Genomic DNA, 17,563 nt, shown 5'->3' with positions numbered 1-17,563 from the left:
TAATACAAATATAGAAAATGTATAACACATTAACAGTATATTAATGTTTGTAATATATATTAATATATAATAATAATTATGCTATTAATATGTTTTTATTATGTTGTTATATAATGATATTTAAGATATAAAATATTAATACAGTCCATACTACATTTTGCCCAACACAATATATCCAAAATGTTTTTTGAAAGATTTTATTTATTTATTTATTTGAGAAAGAGACAGAGACCGAGACAGGGGGCAAGCAGGGGGAGGGGCAGAGGGAGAGGGAGAGAATCTCAAGTGGACTCTCCATGGAGCATGAAGCCCATCGTGGGGCTCGATCTCACAGCCCTGAGATCATGACCTGAACTGAAATCAAGTCTGATGCTTAACTGACTGAGGCACCCAGGTGCCCCCAAGTCTTCAAAATCTTGTGTATATGTTACACACAGCACACCTCGATTCCAACTGGCCCACTTCAAGTGCTCAGGAGCCACGTGGGGCTGGACAATGTGAGTATAGCCTCGTCCTCCCTCTTTGCAGAGCAGGCTGAGTCCAGGGAACAGCCCATGCATGGGGTGCTGGGCTGGGATCTTGCGTGATTGCGACCAAAGGTAGTTAGATCCTGCTACTCCAGTCCTGTCGCCTCTGCATGGGGTACAATTTTTATTTAAAGACACTGTGTGGGGGCACCTGGGTGGCTCAGTGGTTGAGCATCTGCCTTTACCTCAGGTCGTGATCCCAGGGTCCGGGGATCGAGTCCCACATGGGGCTCCCCGCAGGGAGCCTGCTTCTCCCTCTGACTGTGTCTCTGCCTCTCTCTCTGTGTCTCTTATGAATAAATAAATAAAATCTTAAAAAAAAAAAGTGAAGACACTGTCTAGGGAAGCCTGGGTGGCTAGGTCGGTAAGGTGTCTGCCTTCAGCTCAGGTCATGATCTTGGGGTCCTGGGATCGAGCCCCATGGCTCAGTGGGGAGTCTGCTTGAGATTCTCTGTCTCCCTGTGCCCCTCTCCAACCCCCACTTGCCTGTGTGCTCTCTCTCAAATAATAAAAAATAAGTAGAAAAAAAAACCATAAAGACACTGTCTGAACACAGAGGACAGGTTGCTTTGCTGGGCTTCTAGAAGAGGCTGTGTGTGGTTTGGGTAGTAAATGTTGGTACCTGTGCAGATTCCCAGGCACCATGGTCGCTAAGCCTCAGGTCTGGGGTACCACCCTGGAAGACCCTTGTGATCTTGGATGTCTCTTCTCCCTAGACAGCCAACATCTCTCCTGCCCTCTTCCCACCTCCTGCCTCCTCCCTCTGACACCCTTTTACTTCGCCTCCACTGGCCAGAGTTTCTCCCTCTGCCCTTAAATGTTGGCTTTCTGGAGTTTTTTCTCCAACGTGCTGCTCATATTACAGCTTCACCCAGTACCTTCACGTCCCTCTCTTCAGAATGAGGCCTCGGCACCACCTGACCCCCTTCAAACTGACCTTGGCATGTTCTCCCAAGCCTTTCCCACCCCTTAAATCCCCTAAGGATTTAGGGGATCCTAAGGAAGCCCCACCATCCACCAAGCGCCCCATCTTCCTAGACCTGGGTCTCTGCCTCGCTTCCTGTCTGGTCTTCCAGCTACCGGCCTGTTTTTAAAAGGTCATCCCTGTCCCTATTCTTTTATTTTTTTGTTAAAGATTTTATTTATTTATTCATGAGAGACACACAGAGAGAGGCAGAGACACAGGCAGAGGGAGAAGCAGGCTCCCTGTGGGGAGCCCCATGCGGGACTCGATCCCCAGACCTGGGATCACGCCCTGAGCCAAAGGCAGATGCTCAACTGCTGAGCCCCCCAGGCATCTCCTCTGTCTCTATTATACCTTATTTCAGGGTGCAACTTTCTCCAGGAAGTCCTTCTTGACTTCCTCCTCTACCCCCACCCCCCCACCCCTGGCTTCGCCTCTGTTCCCATCCAGCCGCCAGCCCTTCTGGTTTGGGGAATGGAATACGGGCAATGAGGTCTTTCCCTCACTCTGATTTGGGAAGGAGGCACGGTCCCAAGAGCTGGGCCCCGCAATTGTCTTCTAGAAACACTCAGAGGCCGGTGAACGGGATCCAGGTGGCTTCTCTGAGGTGCTATTGTTGAGCAGCCCTGCCTAGGAGGGAAGTGGGGTGAAGGGCCAGGCCATTGCCAAATCTGGGGTTTGGTGGATCTGCTAGGTCAACAAGTCTTGAAGAGGAAGTGGTGGGGAAAGGAAGTATGATGATTGGGTTTGGTTGAATTGGCTGTGTCCCTCCCCCACCACCTTCGAGTCCCTGGTCATCCACCCACTCAGCCTCCTGTTCTTCAGACCAGGCTCCCCCAGGCCTGGGTCAGAGCCTCCTCCCCTGCATCTGTGTCACTTGACCTTCTCAGGCATCAACACCCCCCATCTCTGACCTTCAGGAGGGTGTCACTCTAGATTTGCATCGTCTGATGGGAATACAACAGGAGCCCCATAAGTGATCTTACATTTTCCAGCAGCTAAGCAAGAGACAAGCAAAGAGAAACAAGAAGGATCAAGATTGATTTGGGTGATACATTTCACTGAACCAAATATATTTAAAATATTATCATTTCGGGATGCCTGGGGGGCTCAGAGATTGAGCATCTACCTTCAGCCCGGGGTGTGATCCTGGGATCCCGGGATCGAGTCCCACGTCGGGCTCCCTGCATGGAGTCTGCTTCTCCCTCTGCCTGTGTCTCTGCCTCTCTCTCTCTCTCTCTCTCTGTGTGTGTGTCTCATGAATAAATAAAAAAAATATTTTTAAAATAAAATATTATCATTTTAAGATGTGATCAATACAAACAATTATGGAGAGATTTCATGTTGTTTTTTCCTACCAATCTTTGAAATCCAGTGTGTATTTTGCATCTCAAGAGGCACCACGTTCCAAATGCCCGGTAGCCCCATGTGGCCAGTGACTATCATACCGGACGGCCAAGGGCTAGAACTCCTTCACCTGTGTCCAGACCATCTACAAAATCCTAACATCCAACAGCTGGAGCTCTACACGTCTAGCACTTTTGGGTTCCGATGTGACAGGCTAGATCCTATGATTCAAATAGTCTGTGAGTCACCTGTAGAATCCCTTGGGTCAAATAGCCTATGATTCCAATGTTCTAAGAGTCTGTGGTTTCAACACTGCAGCATCTTCCACCTGGATCAGCAGTCAGCAGACTCCAGCCTGGGGGCCGCATCTGGCCCCTTGCTTGTTTTCGTAAACAGAGTTTTGCTGGGAACACAGCCAGGCCTGTTCAGTCCACGGCCACTTTCATTCCACCAAGGCAGGTTGAGTAGTTGGGACAGAGACCACGAGTGACTTCTTGACCAGCAAAAACTATTTACTCTTTGTTCTTTTCCTGAAAAGTTTACTCACCTCTGATGTAGATATTCAAAGATTCTAGGACAGATGGTGGTTTTACAGATGTTCATTAGATTATCGTACTTGACAATAATCTTACATGGATGTTACCTACACTCTTCTGTGCATTGAGTATCACGTATTAATACACATTGTTCAAAAGACATTTATTTCTCTATCTTAGGCATTCATTTACCTTTTCAGGTTTCTGTAATTTTTAAAAATATTTTATTTAATCATCCATGAGAGAGAGAGAGAGAGAGAGAGAGAGAGGCAGAAACACAGGCAGAGGGAGAAGCAGGCCCCATGCAGGGAGCCTGACGTGGGAATCAACCCCGGGTCCCCAGGATCACACCCCGGGGCTGAAGGCAGTGCTAAACCGCTGAACCACCTGCGCTGCCCAGGTTTCTATAATTGTGTTAACTTGGGTGCGCATGATTAGCTCAGTTGGTGGAGCATGCTACTCCTGATCTTGGGGTTGTAGGTTCGAGCCCCACACTGGGGAATAGGACTTCAAAAGGAAATCTCTAATATGTTTTAAATTAATTTAAAAATGATGTTAGGTTGAACTCTAGGAAATTGCCAAACGTCATCCTGTTTTGGAGTGAGGTGGTGTAATGGCTTATTATTCATTAAAGAAAAATACGAGTCATATAACATTCACCATTAATGGCATTTAGTACATTCCCAGTGGGGTGCAAGTGTCACCACTCTCTAGGTCCAGAACATTTTCATCACCCTAAAGAAACCCCATCCTGCCCCCCAGCCCCTGGCAACCACTAAACTGCTTTCTTGCTACAGATTTGCAAGAATGCAACCGATTTTGACGCATGACGTGGCAATTTCCTATGTCAACTTAACCTTCTAAGGTCTCCTTCTGGCCACCACCCCCCCTCCGTCCTTGAGGAGCTGGCACTTGGTATCTTGCAGAGTGGCTGTAAAAAGGAATTCCACCTCCAGAGTGGCCCCTCTCTTTCTTTCTTTCTTTTTTTTTTTTTAAGATTTTATTTATTTATTCATAGACACAGAGAGAGAGACAGAGACACAGACAGAGGGAGAAGCAGGCTCCATGCAGGGAGCCCGATGTGGGACTCGATCCCAGGTCTCCAGGATCACACCCCAGGCTGCAAGCTGCGCCAAACCACTGCGCCACCAGGGCTGCCCCGGCCCCTCTCTTTCTATAAAAGTTGTGTCCTGCTTTCCACCCCCAGCCGTCTGCATCTGCACCTGTAGAGAGCCTGTCCTTGGTCCATAGCGTCTCCCAGGCCCCCAGGAAAGAGCCACAAGCACCAGAGACACCAGGAAGCCTCAGAATCTGAGAAACATGCACCCCGAGACTCAGCGGCTGAAGCATTTATGAAGCTCTAAAGATTTGAGCTGTAAACTGGAGGTCGGTAGAAATTTGCACTGATCATGGACAGTCCCCAGCCTCCACCTCTGCCACCCTTTTCTCTTTCTTTTCTTTCTTTCTTTCTTTCTTTCTTTCTTTCTTTCTTTCTTTCTTTCTTTCTTCTTTCTTTCTTTCTTTCTTCTTCTTCTTCTTCTTCTTCTTCTTCTTCTTCTTCTATTTTTTCAAAAAATTATTTATTCATGAGAGACATAGAGAGAGGCAGAGACATAGGCAGAGGGAGAAGCAGGCTCCCTGTCAGGAACCCAATGTGGGACTTGATCCCAGGACCCCGGGATCATGACCTGAGCCAAAGGCAGACACCCAGGTGCCCACCCCCCCCACCACACCCCACACCCCCGTCTCTTTTCTGAGCAGGGTGGGTCCCCATAGGGTGTGGGTGGTGAGGAGGCCTCCCAGGGCGTGGCAGGAGGGGACAGAGGGGACGTGTATCTCTTTGGGGGGGTCTGGGGCCACAGCAAGGTTTAGTCAAGACCCAGGCCCCCAGGGTGGGGCCGGGAGACGTCACAGTTCACGCAGTTCCAGCCTGTTGACTCAGAACAACTTCCTCTAACAACACGATTTGATTCCCTAAACAACATCAAAAGAAATATATAACTACAGCTCCCTCAGCCCCAAAGGCCGCACAGAGAGAGAAGTATACGCGCCAAACAACTGCTGAATAAGAGTTCTGAAATGGGAGAACCACTTCCTCTTGCTCAGCCTACGTTCTGAAAATGTAAAATTTGACACCTTTCATTAGATTCTTTCCATTGTCCTCGATCTACCCATGTAGGTGGCCACGTCCAGTGGGCCCAGGTAGCGGCCGCTGCTGTTGGAGGTGCTTTCAATCTCTTCACCCGCGTCCGGCTCATGGCAAAAAAAAAAAAAAAAAAAAAAAAAAAAAAGTCCCCTGCACAGATGAGGAAGGAGAGGCCCAGAGAGGCGAGGCCCCGGATCTCATCAATGGTGGGCCCGGGCCCCTCGTCATTCTGGCCTCGAGACCACGTTCTCAGCCTCCGCGCCTCTGCTCAGAGGGAGGTTAGGGACACGGAGCCATCAACATCTTCCCGTGATGATCAACATCTTCCTGTTTCAGAGACGGGGAATGCCGGGGAAAGGGCAGGACAGGATTGGTTTCTGTTTTGTCTGGCCCGTGTTGTTTGGTGGCTTTGGCCTTTTTGCGGGGCATGTGGCACTGAGCCGTCTGCCGCAGTCCCTGGCGGGCGGGAGGACTGTTTATCTGCCTTCAAGGCTCTGCGAGGCCAGAGAGAGGAGCTGGCGCACAGCCAGAGGCTGGCAGGAGGGTAGCAGGCAGTGGGTGCTCCCTGAGGGTGACCTCGCAGGCCCCCCCCTCCCAGAGTGAGTCCCAGCCAAGAGCCTCAGGGTCAAACCGCATGCAGGTCTAGCTTCCAGGAACTGATGGCCTTGAGCAGGGCTTGGCGACACTGGGTCAACTCTCCACCCCCCTGGAGCGCTCTCCAGCTTCTGCTGCCCAGTAATTTTGGGATGTGTGAGTCATGGGAAGAATACAGGATAAACACACCCTGGAAGGAGGCAGAGGCCACTCCTGTGTTCCCCTGGTTATGAAGATTTGCTGGGACCTGTGAGGTGGGCAGTGCTCAGCTGTGTCCCCTGGGAGCCCTGGCAAGGGGGGCAGATTTCCAAGAATTCACCTGCTGCCAGGCACGGAGAGGGGAGAGCCCGGGTCTCCTGGGTCCTGGTTCTGAGCCCGGATCGTGTTCCCACGTGGCATTTGGGCAAGATGAGGATCCTCTTACAAGAGACGGTAAGGATGGAGGGACAGAGGGAGGGAAGGATGGACAAGAGGGGGTCATTTGACCAGCTCGACTAATTATTTTCAGAATCTGGGAATCAGAACTAGAATGTGAGAGGTGGAATCTTATCCTCATGACACTGGAATTTCAGACTCTTGGAATTTACTTGGGTGGCCAAAGGGAAGAGCTTTTTGTCAAAGGATCTGCATATTTGGTGTGCTCAGGTGTAGAGCAAATGACCTCTCTCTCTCTCTCTCTCTCTCTATATATATATATATATATATATATTTTAAACATTTTATGTGTTTATTCACGAGAGACATACAGAGAGAGGCAGAGACTTAGGCAGAGGGAGAAGCAGGCTCCCTGTAGGGAGCCCCATGCGGGATTTGATCCCTGGACCCTGGGATCACGACCTGAGCCAAAGGCAGATGCCCAACTGCTGAGCCACCCAGGTGCTCCACGAACTCTACTTCTTCTTCTTCTTTTTCTTTTAAAGGTTTTATTTATTTATTCATGAGAGACACACACACACACAGAGAGAGAGAGGCAGAAACACAGGCAGAGGGAGAAGCAGGCTCCATGCAGGGAGCCCGACGTGGGACTCGATCCTGGGTCTCCAGGATCAGGCCCTGGGCTGAAGGCGGCGCTAAACCCTGAGCCACCCGGGCTGCCCACCACTCTACTTCGAAGAGAGAATCTTTATTTCCATGTATAACACGCACACGTGTCAGAACTGTGTGCACAGGTAATGAGCGCCTGGGTCAAGCAACAGCATGAGCTGGGATGCCTGGGTGGTTCAGTTGGTTAAGCATCAGCCTCCGGCTCAGGTTGTGATCCTGATCCCAGGGTCCTGGGATCGCATCCTGAGTCAGGCTCTCTGCTCACTCAGTGGGGAGCCTGCTTCTCCCTCTCCTCCTGCTTATGCTCTCTCTCTGTCAAAAAAAAAAAAAAAGAAAGAAAGAAAGAAAGAAAAAGAATCTTAAAAAAAGAAACAGCACAAGCCGATGCACCCTCCTGTTCCCCCGCTCACTACCCACCCCCCATAGACTGCTTCTGCTCGGTTTTGAACTTGAGTGAATGATATCACTCAGTCACCTCCCCTGTGTGTCTGCCTCTCTCCCCCCAGCTCTGTGTGTATGAAATCCACCCCCATTCATGTGTGTGGTTTGTTCATCTGCTATAGAATATTCCATTGCATGAACATACCACAGTGTGTTTATTCATCCCACCCCCTCTGGGGGCAACTATCAGGGTGGTTTCCCATCAGGGGCTGCTATAAGCATGTCTTTCCTGGCGCATGTTTTTTGATGAGCATGTGTGTGCTTCTCTGCAAGGAGGGGCGAGGTATCCTATGTCAGGGTTAAGTCGAGTCTGCCCTGTGGTTCCCCAGAGCAGAAGTTCCAAGGAGACTGGCTGATTTGCAAGCACACATGTACCAAGAGCCCACACACTGGCGCTTGCGAGCTTAAGGAACCGAAAGAAACCTAAGTGACCCCTTTGCTTCCCTGTGCCTCACTTTCACTTTTTATTCTTTGACTCACTGAATACCAACGAAGCACCTGCTGCGCGCCAGGTGCCGTTCTAGATGCCGGGGACACGGTGATGCCCAAGTAGCCGGCGGTTTGGGAAATGGAGCATAACAATAACACGTCATACGGTTGTCGTAAGGGTTGTGCTTGGTACATAAGAGGTGTTTGATTAATGTCACCTACTGTCTTAGTTGTTATATATAAAATAATAAGAGACACCTGGGTGGCTCAGCGGTTGAGCGCCTGCCTTTGACTCAGGTCATGATCCCGCAGTCCTCGGATCGAGTCCCACGTCGGGGTCCCTGCAGGGCGCCTGCTTCTCCCTCTGCCTGTGTCTCTGCCTCTCTCATGCATAAATAAATAAAATCTTTTATAAAATAATATAATAATAATAATCATGGCAATTATGTTTTATGTGTAGATGTAACTATATGAATGTCATTTGTTGTTTTTTAAGAATATAATCTATTGTACAAAATGATGATAAAATAATAAGGCTATTCGTGATTATCATTAAATGTCTTTTATTTATAGCCCAAGGCTGGTTCCTAAGCACGGCCCATCCAGCCAGCGGGCTGATTCTGAAGCTGTTGTAGGAGAGGGCTGATGTGCGTGCAGATAGGGAAACAGATCGAAAACACATTGGTTTACATGGAAGAGATAAGGGGATGACACAGCGGGTGTTGGATGTTGCATTTCTGTTTGAGATATTAAAAGGGAAATACCACAGGCTGGCTGAGCTGCCAACATGCAGAAAATTTCCCGGATTTCAACCAGCAAAAACTGGGCAGTGTGGGGTCTGAGGGCGGGGAGAGAGGGCGTGCACACCAGCAGCTAGCAGGTGGCTGAGGCTCGCTGCAGACCAGGCACCGTGTTGGGCTCTTCACGTCGAGTCACTTACTGAATGTTCGTCACACCCCAAGGTGGGAATATCATCATTCTCATTTTACAGACGAGGAAGCTGAAGAGGTTAAGTGACCTGCCCAAGGCCACACAGCTGATGAAGCTTTGAATTTTTATTTATTTATTTATTTATTTATTTATTTATTTATTTATTTACTTATTTTAAAAATTTTTATTTATTTATTCATGAGAGACACACACACAGAGAGAGAGAGAGGCAGAGGCAGAGGCAGAGGGAGAAGCAGGCTCCGTGCAGGGAGCCCGATGTGGGACTCGATCCCAAGACTCCAGGATCACACCCTGGGCCGAAGGCGGCACCAAACCACTGAGCCACCCGGGCTGCCCAGTCTTTGAATTTTTAAAGCCTGCACCCTTTTGATTCTAATGATGAAATAATACAAAAGCAGCATGCCAAACTTCAAACACATGTGCACAGATGCACAGACACACACATGCACAAAGTGGCTGGACACACACACATGCATGCATGCACGCACCACAGAGTGGCTGGGCCTCTTAGCAGCTCCTTGGCAGGGCGGAAGGGGCAGAGAGCAGCACGCCGACTTCCCCTCTGCTTTTCCTGTTGCATCAATGCCAGCTAGAGCTCTGGGTAGTGCCAGCCAGCCCAGGAGAGCCAGCAGAGAGCCGCAGGTCTGCTGGCTCTGACGTGATGGGGGTGGCCTGCCATGACCTGAGCCCTTAATCTCTGTCACGTGCTTTACACCTGTCAACTCCTTGAGGCCTCCCACAAACCGGTGAGGTAGGTTCCTCTTGGCGACTCATTCTTCAGGCGAGGAAACCAAGAGAGCCACTGAAACTGTGTTACAGAGCCCGGGTCTGCTGAGGGCCACGGGCCGCATGGCCTTCTGTCTCTCGAATCTAAGGTTTTGGGGTGAGTATACTCGAGGGCCCGGAGTTCCAGAGTGGGGCTAGCATGGTTCAAAACTCAGCTTGGGTACTTGTTTAGCTGAATGATCGTAGGTAAGTACTTCTCATCTGCGGAATGGGTATGATAATGGTATTAGAACCAGAGGGTTGTTGTAAGGATCAAATAATATAAGATTTAAAGGTGTTTGGAGCAATGCCAGACACATGACACAAAGTGCTCAATGCATGGTGGCTTCTAATAATAATAATACTATTAATAATACATAATAATAGTAATGTCATTATTATCACTATTGCTATGATAGATCATGTCTCTTCGTTGCTCACCACCCTCCTGTGGCCCCGATCTCACATGGAATAAAAGAAAATGTCCTCAAAATGCTCCCTGCGGTCCATGATGTCTTTCTGTTCTTACCTTCCCCTTCTCTGCCTCGCCTGCTCCACTCCAGCCACACTGGTGTCCTCGCTGTTCCTTGAACATGATCATCATGTCCCCACCTCAGGGCCTTTGCACTGGCTGTCTCCTCTGCCTGGAACTCTCTTCTCTCGGGTCCCCACATGGCTCGTCCCTCACCTCCTTTATGACTTTGCTTCAGTGTCACGTCCGCAGAGAGGCCTTCCTTGACCACTCATTTAAAATCCCCTGTGTGATCCTTTTTTTTTTTTTCTGTAGCATTTTTCACCTTCTAAGACACTGTATTTTGCTTATTTATTTCTAATTTGTCTTTGTCCTTATCTGACTCCTCCCGCTAGAGTGTCAGCTCTGAGACAAAAGAGGTTTTGGTTTGTCACGTCCCCCGCTAGGCATGCAGTGCCTGGAAGAGAAAAGGGACTCAGGACCTTTCTTGAATGAATGAATGGATCTCCTGACTGGGGAATTCAACATTTTATTTTTCCTGTTTTCCAAACACCATCAAGACTTTAAAAAATTGCTCAGTAGGATTCTAGGTATGTTCTGTTTCTCGATCTGGGTGCCTCTTAAACAGCTGCGTTCAGGTTGTGAAACCCAGTGAGGTGGACCTATGTGATGTGTGGTACCTTGCTGTCTGTGTGTGTGCTCTAGTTTATGCAAAAAACAAAATAACACAATTTCTCCAGAGCTACATTTTCATTGTACTGATACAAAAATACCAGTGAAGAAGAACCAAGACAAGTACTTTTGCTGTGAATGCAAACCTTTTGAAAGGTTTCCTTTCAAGGAAAGGAAAGGAAGGTTTCCTTTCAAGAAAGGTATTAACCTTTCTCCCTCTTAATGGATATTTGGATTCCAATGTTGAAAGGTTTCCTTTCAAGGAAAGGAAAGGAAGGTTTCCTTTCAAGAAAGGTATTAACCTTTCTCCCTCTTAATGGATATTTGGATTCCAATGTTTTAAATTCTAGAATTCCAGGTTGCTAACAGGCTAGTGTTACATTTCAGTGCTCTAGAATCTCCCTGTCCAATGAAGTAGCCATTAGCCATGTGTAGCTATTTATATTTAAGTAAAATCAAAAGATTTTTAGTCTCAAAAATTAGTCTAAAAATTTAGTCCCACTTCAAATGCTCAGTAGCACCTTTTGGCCTGCAGGTAGTTACAGATTGGATGGCTCAGATCTAGAACATTCCCACCAGGGGCACCTGGGTGGCTCAGTTGGTTGGGTATCTGCCTTTGGCTCAGGTCATGATCTCAGGGTCCTGGAATCGAGCCTTGCCTCGGGCTCCCTGCTTAGTGGGGAGCCTGCTTCTCCCTCTCCTTCTGCAGCTTTCCTCTGCTTGTGCGCACTCTCTCTCTCTCTCTCTCTCTCATAAATAAATAAATAAATAAATAATCTTTTTTTTTTTTTTTAAGAATGTTTCCATCAACACTGAATATTGGATCGCACAGTGCTGCTCTAGAATTCCAAATAATAATTGGCTGCAGTTCGGGGATCCCTGGGTGGCTCAGAGGTTTAGCGCCTGCCTTTGGCCCAGGGCGTGATCCTGGAGTCCCAGGATTGAGTCCCACATCAGGCTCCCTAAATGGAGCCTGCTTCTCCCTCTGCCTGTGTCTCTGCCTCTCTCTCTCTCTCTGTGTCTCTCATGAATAAATAAATAAAATCTTTAAAAATAAATAAATAATTGGCTGCAGTTCTAATGGTATGCTATTTGGAGATTCCAAAAACAAAACAAAACAAAACAAAACAAACAAAACGATCACATTCTAACATTGTAATGTTCCAGAATCCCAAGATGCTAGTAAGCTTGAGTTCTAACACTGTCATATTCTAGAATTCCTGGATGCTCACCTAGGGCTAGTGTTCTAACCCCCTGGCATCCTAAAATTCCATTATAGTAGTCTGCTTGGGTTCCAACATTGCGCTATTGGCTAATCCCAAGATGCTACCGAGCTAGTTCTAAGGTTCTAGAATTCCAGTATTAGAATGCACCGGAGCTCTGACACCATCACAGTCGTTTCCAAGCTGCCAGTGGGGTCCCCACCCCCTGAGGATTGCAGGGGCCTGAGGGCTTCCTCAACCAGCTTCCACGCTTTCTCTCCTGTTCAGGAGCCTGGGGCCTGGATGGAGAACACATCTGTCAGCTATGACTATGGGCACTACGACGAGATCCCGGATCTCCCCGTGGACTGCGTGGACGGCTCCTGCGTCTCCACGGACCCGCTGAGCGCTGCCCCGTTCCTGCTGTATGCTGTGGTCTTTCTGGTGGGCGTGCCCGGCAATGCCACGGTGGCCTGGGTGACCTGGAAAGAGGCCCGCCGGAGGGTGGGTGCCACCTGGTTCCTCCACCTGGCCGTGGCGGATCTGCTGTGCTGTTTGTCTCTGCCGGTGCTGGCGGTGCCTATGGCGCGTGGGGGCCACTGGCCGTACGGGGCACTGGGCTGTCGCACCCTGTCCTCGCTCATCCTGCTGTCCATGTACGCCAGCGTGCTCCTCCTGGCCGCTCTCAGCGCTGACCTCTGCCTGCTGGCGCTCAGGCCGGGCTGGGGGGCTGCGGGGGGCCGGGCACGCAGGGTGCAGGTCGCCTGCGCGGTGGCCTGGGCCGTGGCCTTGCTGCTCACTGTACCCTCGGTCATGTACCACCGGCTGCACCAGGAGCACTTCCCCCACCGGCTGGAGTGCGTGGTGGACTACGGGGGCTCGGCTGTGGTTGAGAGCACCGTGGCGGCCGCCCGCTTTGTGTGTGGCTTCCTGGGGCCGCTGGTGGTCGTGGCCAGCTGCCACGGTGCCCTGCTGTGCCAGGCCGCCCCGCACCGCTGGCCCCTGGGTGTGGCCGTCGTGCTGGGCTTTTTTGTCTGCTGGGCCCCCTACCACCTGCTGGGGCTGGTGATCACCGTGGCCGCCCCGCACTCCAGGCTCCTGGCCCGGGCCCTGCGGGCTGAACCCCTGATCATCGGCCTCGCTCTGGCTCACAGCTGTCTCAATCCCGTGCTCTTCCTGTATTTCGGGAGGACTCACCTGTGCAGGTCGCTGCCAGCCGCCTGCCGCCGGGCCCTGAAAGAGTCACAGAGCAAGGATGAAAGTGTGGTTGGCAAGAAATCCACCAGCCATGACCTAGTCTCAGAGGTGGAGGTATAGGCCCGAAGGAAACTGGTTTGGGTGCTTCTGCCCTATTTCGCCAATCTGGCTTCAGGAAAAGCTGGATCCAGGGGGCTGGATGATCTTTCTTTCTTTGTCCATTCAACAGACATTCATTATGCACTTGCTACGTGTGAGGCCTTATAATAGGCACTGGGGGAGTAGCAGTGACCAAAAGGGACACAAATCCTTGTCTCCCGGGGCAGCTGGCATTCTAGTGGAGGCAGACAGAAAAAGAGCAAAGGAAAAGGGAATATGGAGTATGTCAAGTGGTGGTAACCTAAAGGGGACAGAGAGGACCGATTAGGGCAGGGGTATATATGTGTAAGCTAGGCAAGGCCCATTGGGTAAGGTGATAATTGATCCAAGACCTGAAGAAAGGAGGGAGGCATCATTCATAAATCTGTCAGAAAAGCATATACAGGGAGACGCAAGTACAAAGGTCCTGAGGCACAATATACGTCCTGAGGAAGAGTGGAGAGGCCAGCGCGGGAGAAGCTGCGGGAGCAAGAGGGAAAGTGGGTGAGACAAAAGGAGAGAGGTAGTGAGGGCCGGATTTGAAAGCCCACCAGGCCAGAGCAAGGGTTTGGAGATCCACGGCAGGGTTCTGAGCTACTGTTAGCAGATAAAATATACAATATCCAATTAAATTTAGTTTCAGATAAACAATGGGAAAAAGGTATTTTTGTTTTGTTTTGTTTTTTAGTGGGAGTATGTCCCATGCAATATTTGAAACTGTAAAAAATTATTTGTTTGGGGCACCTGACTGGCTCAGTCTGTAGAGCTTGTGATTCTTGATCTCAGGGTTGTGAGTTCGAGCCCCATGCTGGGCGTGGAAATTACTTAAAAATAAAACCTTTGGGGCGCCTGGGTGGCTCAGTTGGTTAAGTGTCTGACTTTGGCTCAGGTTGTGATCTCAGGGTCATGGGATCAGCCCTGCATCAGGCTCTGTGCTCAGCATGGAGTTTGCTTAAGACTCTCTCTGCGCCTCCCCACCGCTCACTCTCTCTCTCAAAGTAATAATAAAAATCTTTTAAAAAGTAAAATCCTTAAAAATTTTTTAAAAATGAAAGTCATTCGTCGTTTATCAAAAATTCAAATTTAAGGGAACATTCTGTACATTTTTGTTTTCTAAATTGGGCAACCCTATTTATGAGCACAGAAGTGTCTTGATCTGACTTAGATTTTAATAGGATCCCTCTAGTCACTGGGAGACTAGACCAGGGGGGAGAGAGGAGGGACATGAGGAGCAACTGCTTTAGCAAAGAGACTACTGCCATGATCCCAGCAAGAAGTGACGGTGACTTGGGTCAGGGTAATAGCAGAGGTGGTGAGAAGGTGACAGGTTATGGATCTATTTCGACAGAAAGGCTATATCCTAGCTCCTTGGTTTGGTATTCGAGGCTTCTCTCTGCCACTGGACACATTTATGCTCTAGCTGCTCAGACTGATGTAGCAGACAGAGTAATGGCCCCTAATGAGGCCCACATCTTAATCCTCTGAACCTGGGAATATGTGACTTATGTGGCAAAGGGAACTGTGCCATTGTGATTGAGGATCTTGAGGTGGGAAGAGGATCCTAGATTATCCGGGTGAGCCCAAGGCAATTGTGAGGGTCCTTATAAGAGGGAGGCGGGAGGATCAGGGTCAGTAGCGGAGATGTGACAGCAGAAGCAGATGTCAGAGTGATGGAAGAAAGGGGTCACTGACTAAGGAATGCAGCCCCAGCAGGGGCTTGCCAACACTTTGATTTTAGGCTTCTGACCTCCAAAACTTGTACAGAATAAATCTGTACTATTTTAAGTCACTGAGTATGTGATAACTTGTTACAGCAGTCACAGGAGACTAATACAGGAGACTACAGGGGACTACTACTCCCATACAGGAGACTAATCCTCTGGGTTGTATTATTTTCATGCCCCTGGGCCTTTGCTCAAGCTGGTCCCACTGCCTGGAATGCCCTCCGGATCTATGCTGCCCATTCTGGTAATCACTAGGTGTCTGTGCCTATTCAGATTCAAATGAATCAAAGAAAAAATCGAGTACCTGGAACACTTGGGTGGCTCAATGGTTGAACATCTGCCTTTAGCTCAGGGCATGATCCCAGGATCCTGGGATCAAGTTCTGCATCAGGGTCCCCGCAGGGAGCCTGCTTCTCCCTCTGCCTGTGTCTCTGTCTCTGTCTCTCTCATGAAAAATAAATAAAATCTAAAACTGAGTTCCCCAGTTGTACCAGTTGCTAGTTGGACGCTCATTAGCCCCGTGTTAGCCCCTGCTGGGCAGTGCAGATATGGGGCCTTTCCATCACCGCAGAGAGTTTTACTAGACAGGACTGCTCGAGAATCCCACCCGCTCACATCTCTGAAGTCACAGAGTAGTAGCATCTGAATGTAGAATCATTACTCCAGCACAGCATCCTACACATAGCTTCTCCTTTAAGTAATTCCTATAGCAACACAGGGAAGGAAGGGGAGATGTCTTATTTTATAAGATGAGGCCCAGGGAAGGGAGGTCATTTTTCCAAGATCATACAGCAAGGAAGTTGTAGAACTGGGATTTGATCTCATGTTCCCTTGACTCTAGTGTCTATCCTCTCATCTCTGAAATTTTCCTCCAATGCCTTGCTCAAATGACACTTTCTCCAGGGAGTCTTCTCTGATTCATCCCCCTCCGAGGGAGGGAGTAGTCTTCTCCTCTCTGGGTAGAGTTTCTGGAATACTAGTTCCCAGGCAAGCTGTAAATTCTTCAAGGGCAACAGCTGAGTTATTTTATTTTTATTTCTTCTCCCATCATCCCAGGCCTTAGAAACACCAAAACTGTCTTTATTTGTCTACACCCTGTTTTCCAGCTAGACTGTGAGCTCCCCAGTGATGAGGATCTCTTTCTTGCTATCTTTTTTTCCCCTCTTTTCTAGTATAGGGACACATAGTAGTTCCTCAACAATATGTATTTCAGTCCTGTTATTTTATTCAGCATTGACATGCATGAGTTATTAAGACCAATAGTCCCTTGTAGAATGAATTATATCCTGGGACAATTTACAGGGCTTCATGAGCAGGGCTTCATGAGAAAATCCTGTTGTTAATCCATTGGGGCCAGGTGCCATTTAGGAGAGCTCTTTTTAAAATATGCTTGTAAAAGTCTTTTATTTTTTAAAATTTATTTTCCCTTATTACTGCAACAGCTGTACTTATTTAAAAAAAGAAGAATCACTTTCACATAAGCCTTCAAATGTATTTCTTTTTTTTAAAGATTTATTTATTTGGGGGTTCCTGGGTGGCTCAGTTGGTTAAACATCTGCCTTTGGCTCCAGTCATGATCTCAGGGTCCTGGGATCAAGCCCCATGTTGGGATCCCAGCTCACAGGGAATCTGCTTCTTCCACTCCTCCCTGCTTGTGCTTTTGCTCACTCTCTCAAAATAAATAAATAAATAAATAAATAAATAAATAAATAAATAAAATCTTAAAAAAAATTATTTAAGAGGGAGAGTGATGTGAGTGGGGGGCAGGGGCAGAGGGAGAAACCTCAAGCAGACTCCCCCCTGAGCCTGGAGCCTGGAGCCTGATGCGGGGCTGGATCCCAGGAACCTCAGATCATGACCTGAGCCAAAATCAAGAGTCAGTTGCTCAACCATTTGAGCGACCCAGGTACCCCTTGATGTATTTCTGTGCAACTTGGTCATGAAAAATAATCTTGCCTTTTTTTTGTTGTTGTTGCCACTTCCCCTTTTCTGTTCTTAATTTTGTTTGTTTTTTGAATGCATTGATTCCCTTGTTTCCAAAGCACCAGGTCTTAATCTTTTTCCAAGAACTAATTTCAAGTTTGCGATTCAATCCTAGTGTTGGCAGTTTGCGACTTACATCCTGACATGGTATTTGTTGTTTACGTCCTTCCATTTTTCGTTAAAAAATAAATTACAGTTCTCTTCTGGAAATTTCAAGCATTGCTTAATCAATTTCTTCCCCTTCTTCTTCTTCTTTTTTTTTTTTTTTTTAGATTTTATTTATTTATTCATTAGAGACAGAGAGAGAGAGAGAGGCAGAGACGTAGGCAGAGGGAGAAGCAGGCTCCATGCAGGGAGCTCGATGTGGGACTGGATCCCAGGACTCCATGCTCTGGGCCGAAGGCAGACACTCAACTGCTGAGCCACCCAGG

The 17,563-nt window shown here is 48.4% G+C and overlaps 1 protein-coding gene across 3 annotated transcripts; it reads left to right on the top strand.

Annotated features, from left to right (window-relative positions):
- Window positions 1-5,956: 5,956 nt before the first annotated feature.
- On the top strand, window positions 5,957-14,147 carry C5AR2 (complement C5a receptor 2). Of its 3 annotated transcripts, none has more exons than XM_041745031.1 (2): window positions 5,957-6,546; window positions 12,379-14,147. In XM_041745031.1, the coding sequence occupies exons 1-2, from the start codon at window positions 6,523-6,525 to the stop codon at window positions 13,405-13,407; spliced, it is 1,053 nt and encodes a 350-aa protein (XP_041600965.1). In that variant the 5' UTR covers window positions 5,957-6,522; the 3' UTR covers window positions 13,408-14,147. The 3 variants fall into 3 exon arrangements, with proteins under 3 accessions (XP_041600965.1, XP_041600967.1, XP_041600966.1); XM_041745033.1 differs by lacking the exon at window positions 5,957-6,546 and adding an exon at window positions 9,627-9,730; XM_041745032.1 differs by lacking the exon at window positions 5,957-6,546 and adding an exon at window positions 9,744-9,862.
- The last annotated feature ends 3,416 nt before the right edge of the window (window positions 14,148-17,563 follow it).

The sequence above is a fragment of the Vulpes lagopus genome, chromosome 2, assembly GCF_018345385.1.
Source record: "Vulpes lagopus strain Blue_001 chromosome 2, ASM1834538v1, whole genome shotgun sequence".
Lineage (NCBI taxonomy): Eukaryota > Metazoa > Chordata > Mammalia > Carnivora > Canidae > Vulpes > Vulpes lagopus.
Note: the sequence above shows the minus strand (reverse complement) of the source record. Positions and strands in the feature narration are given on the sequence as shown.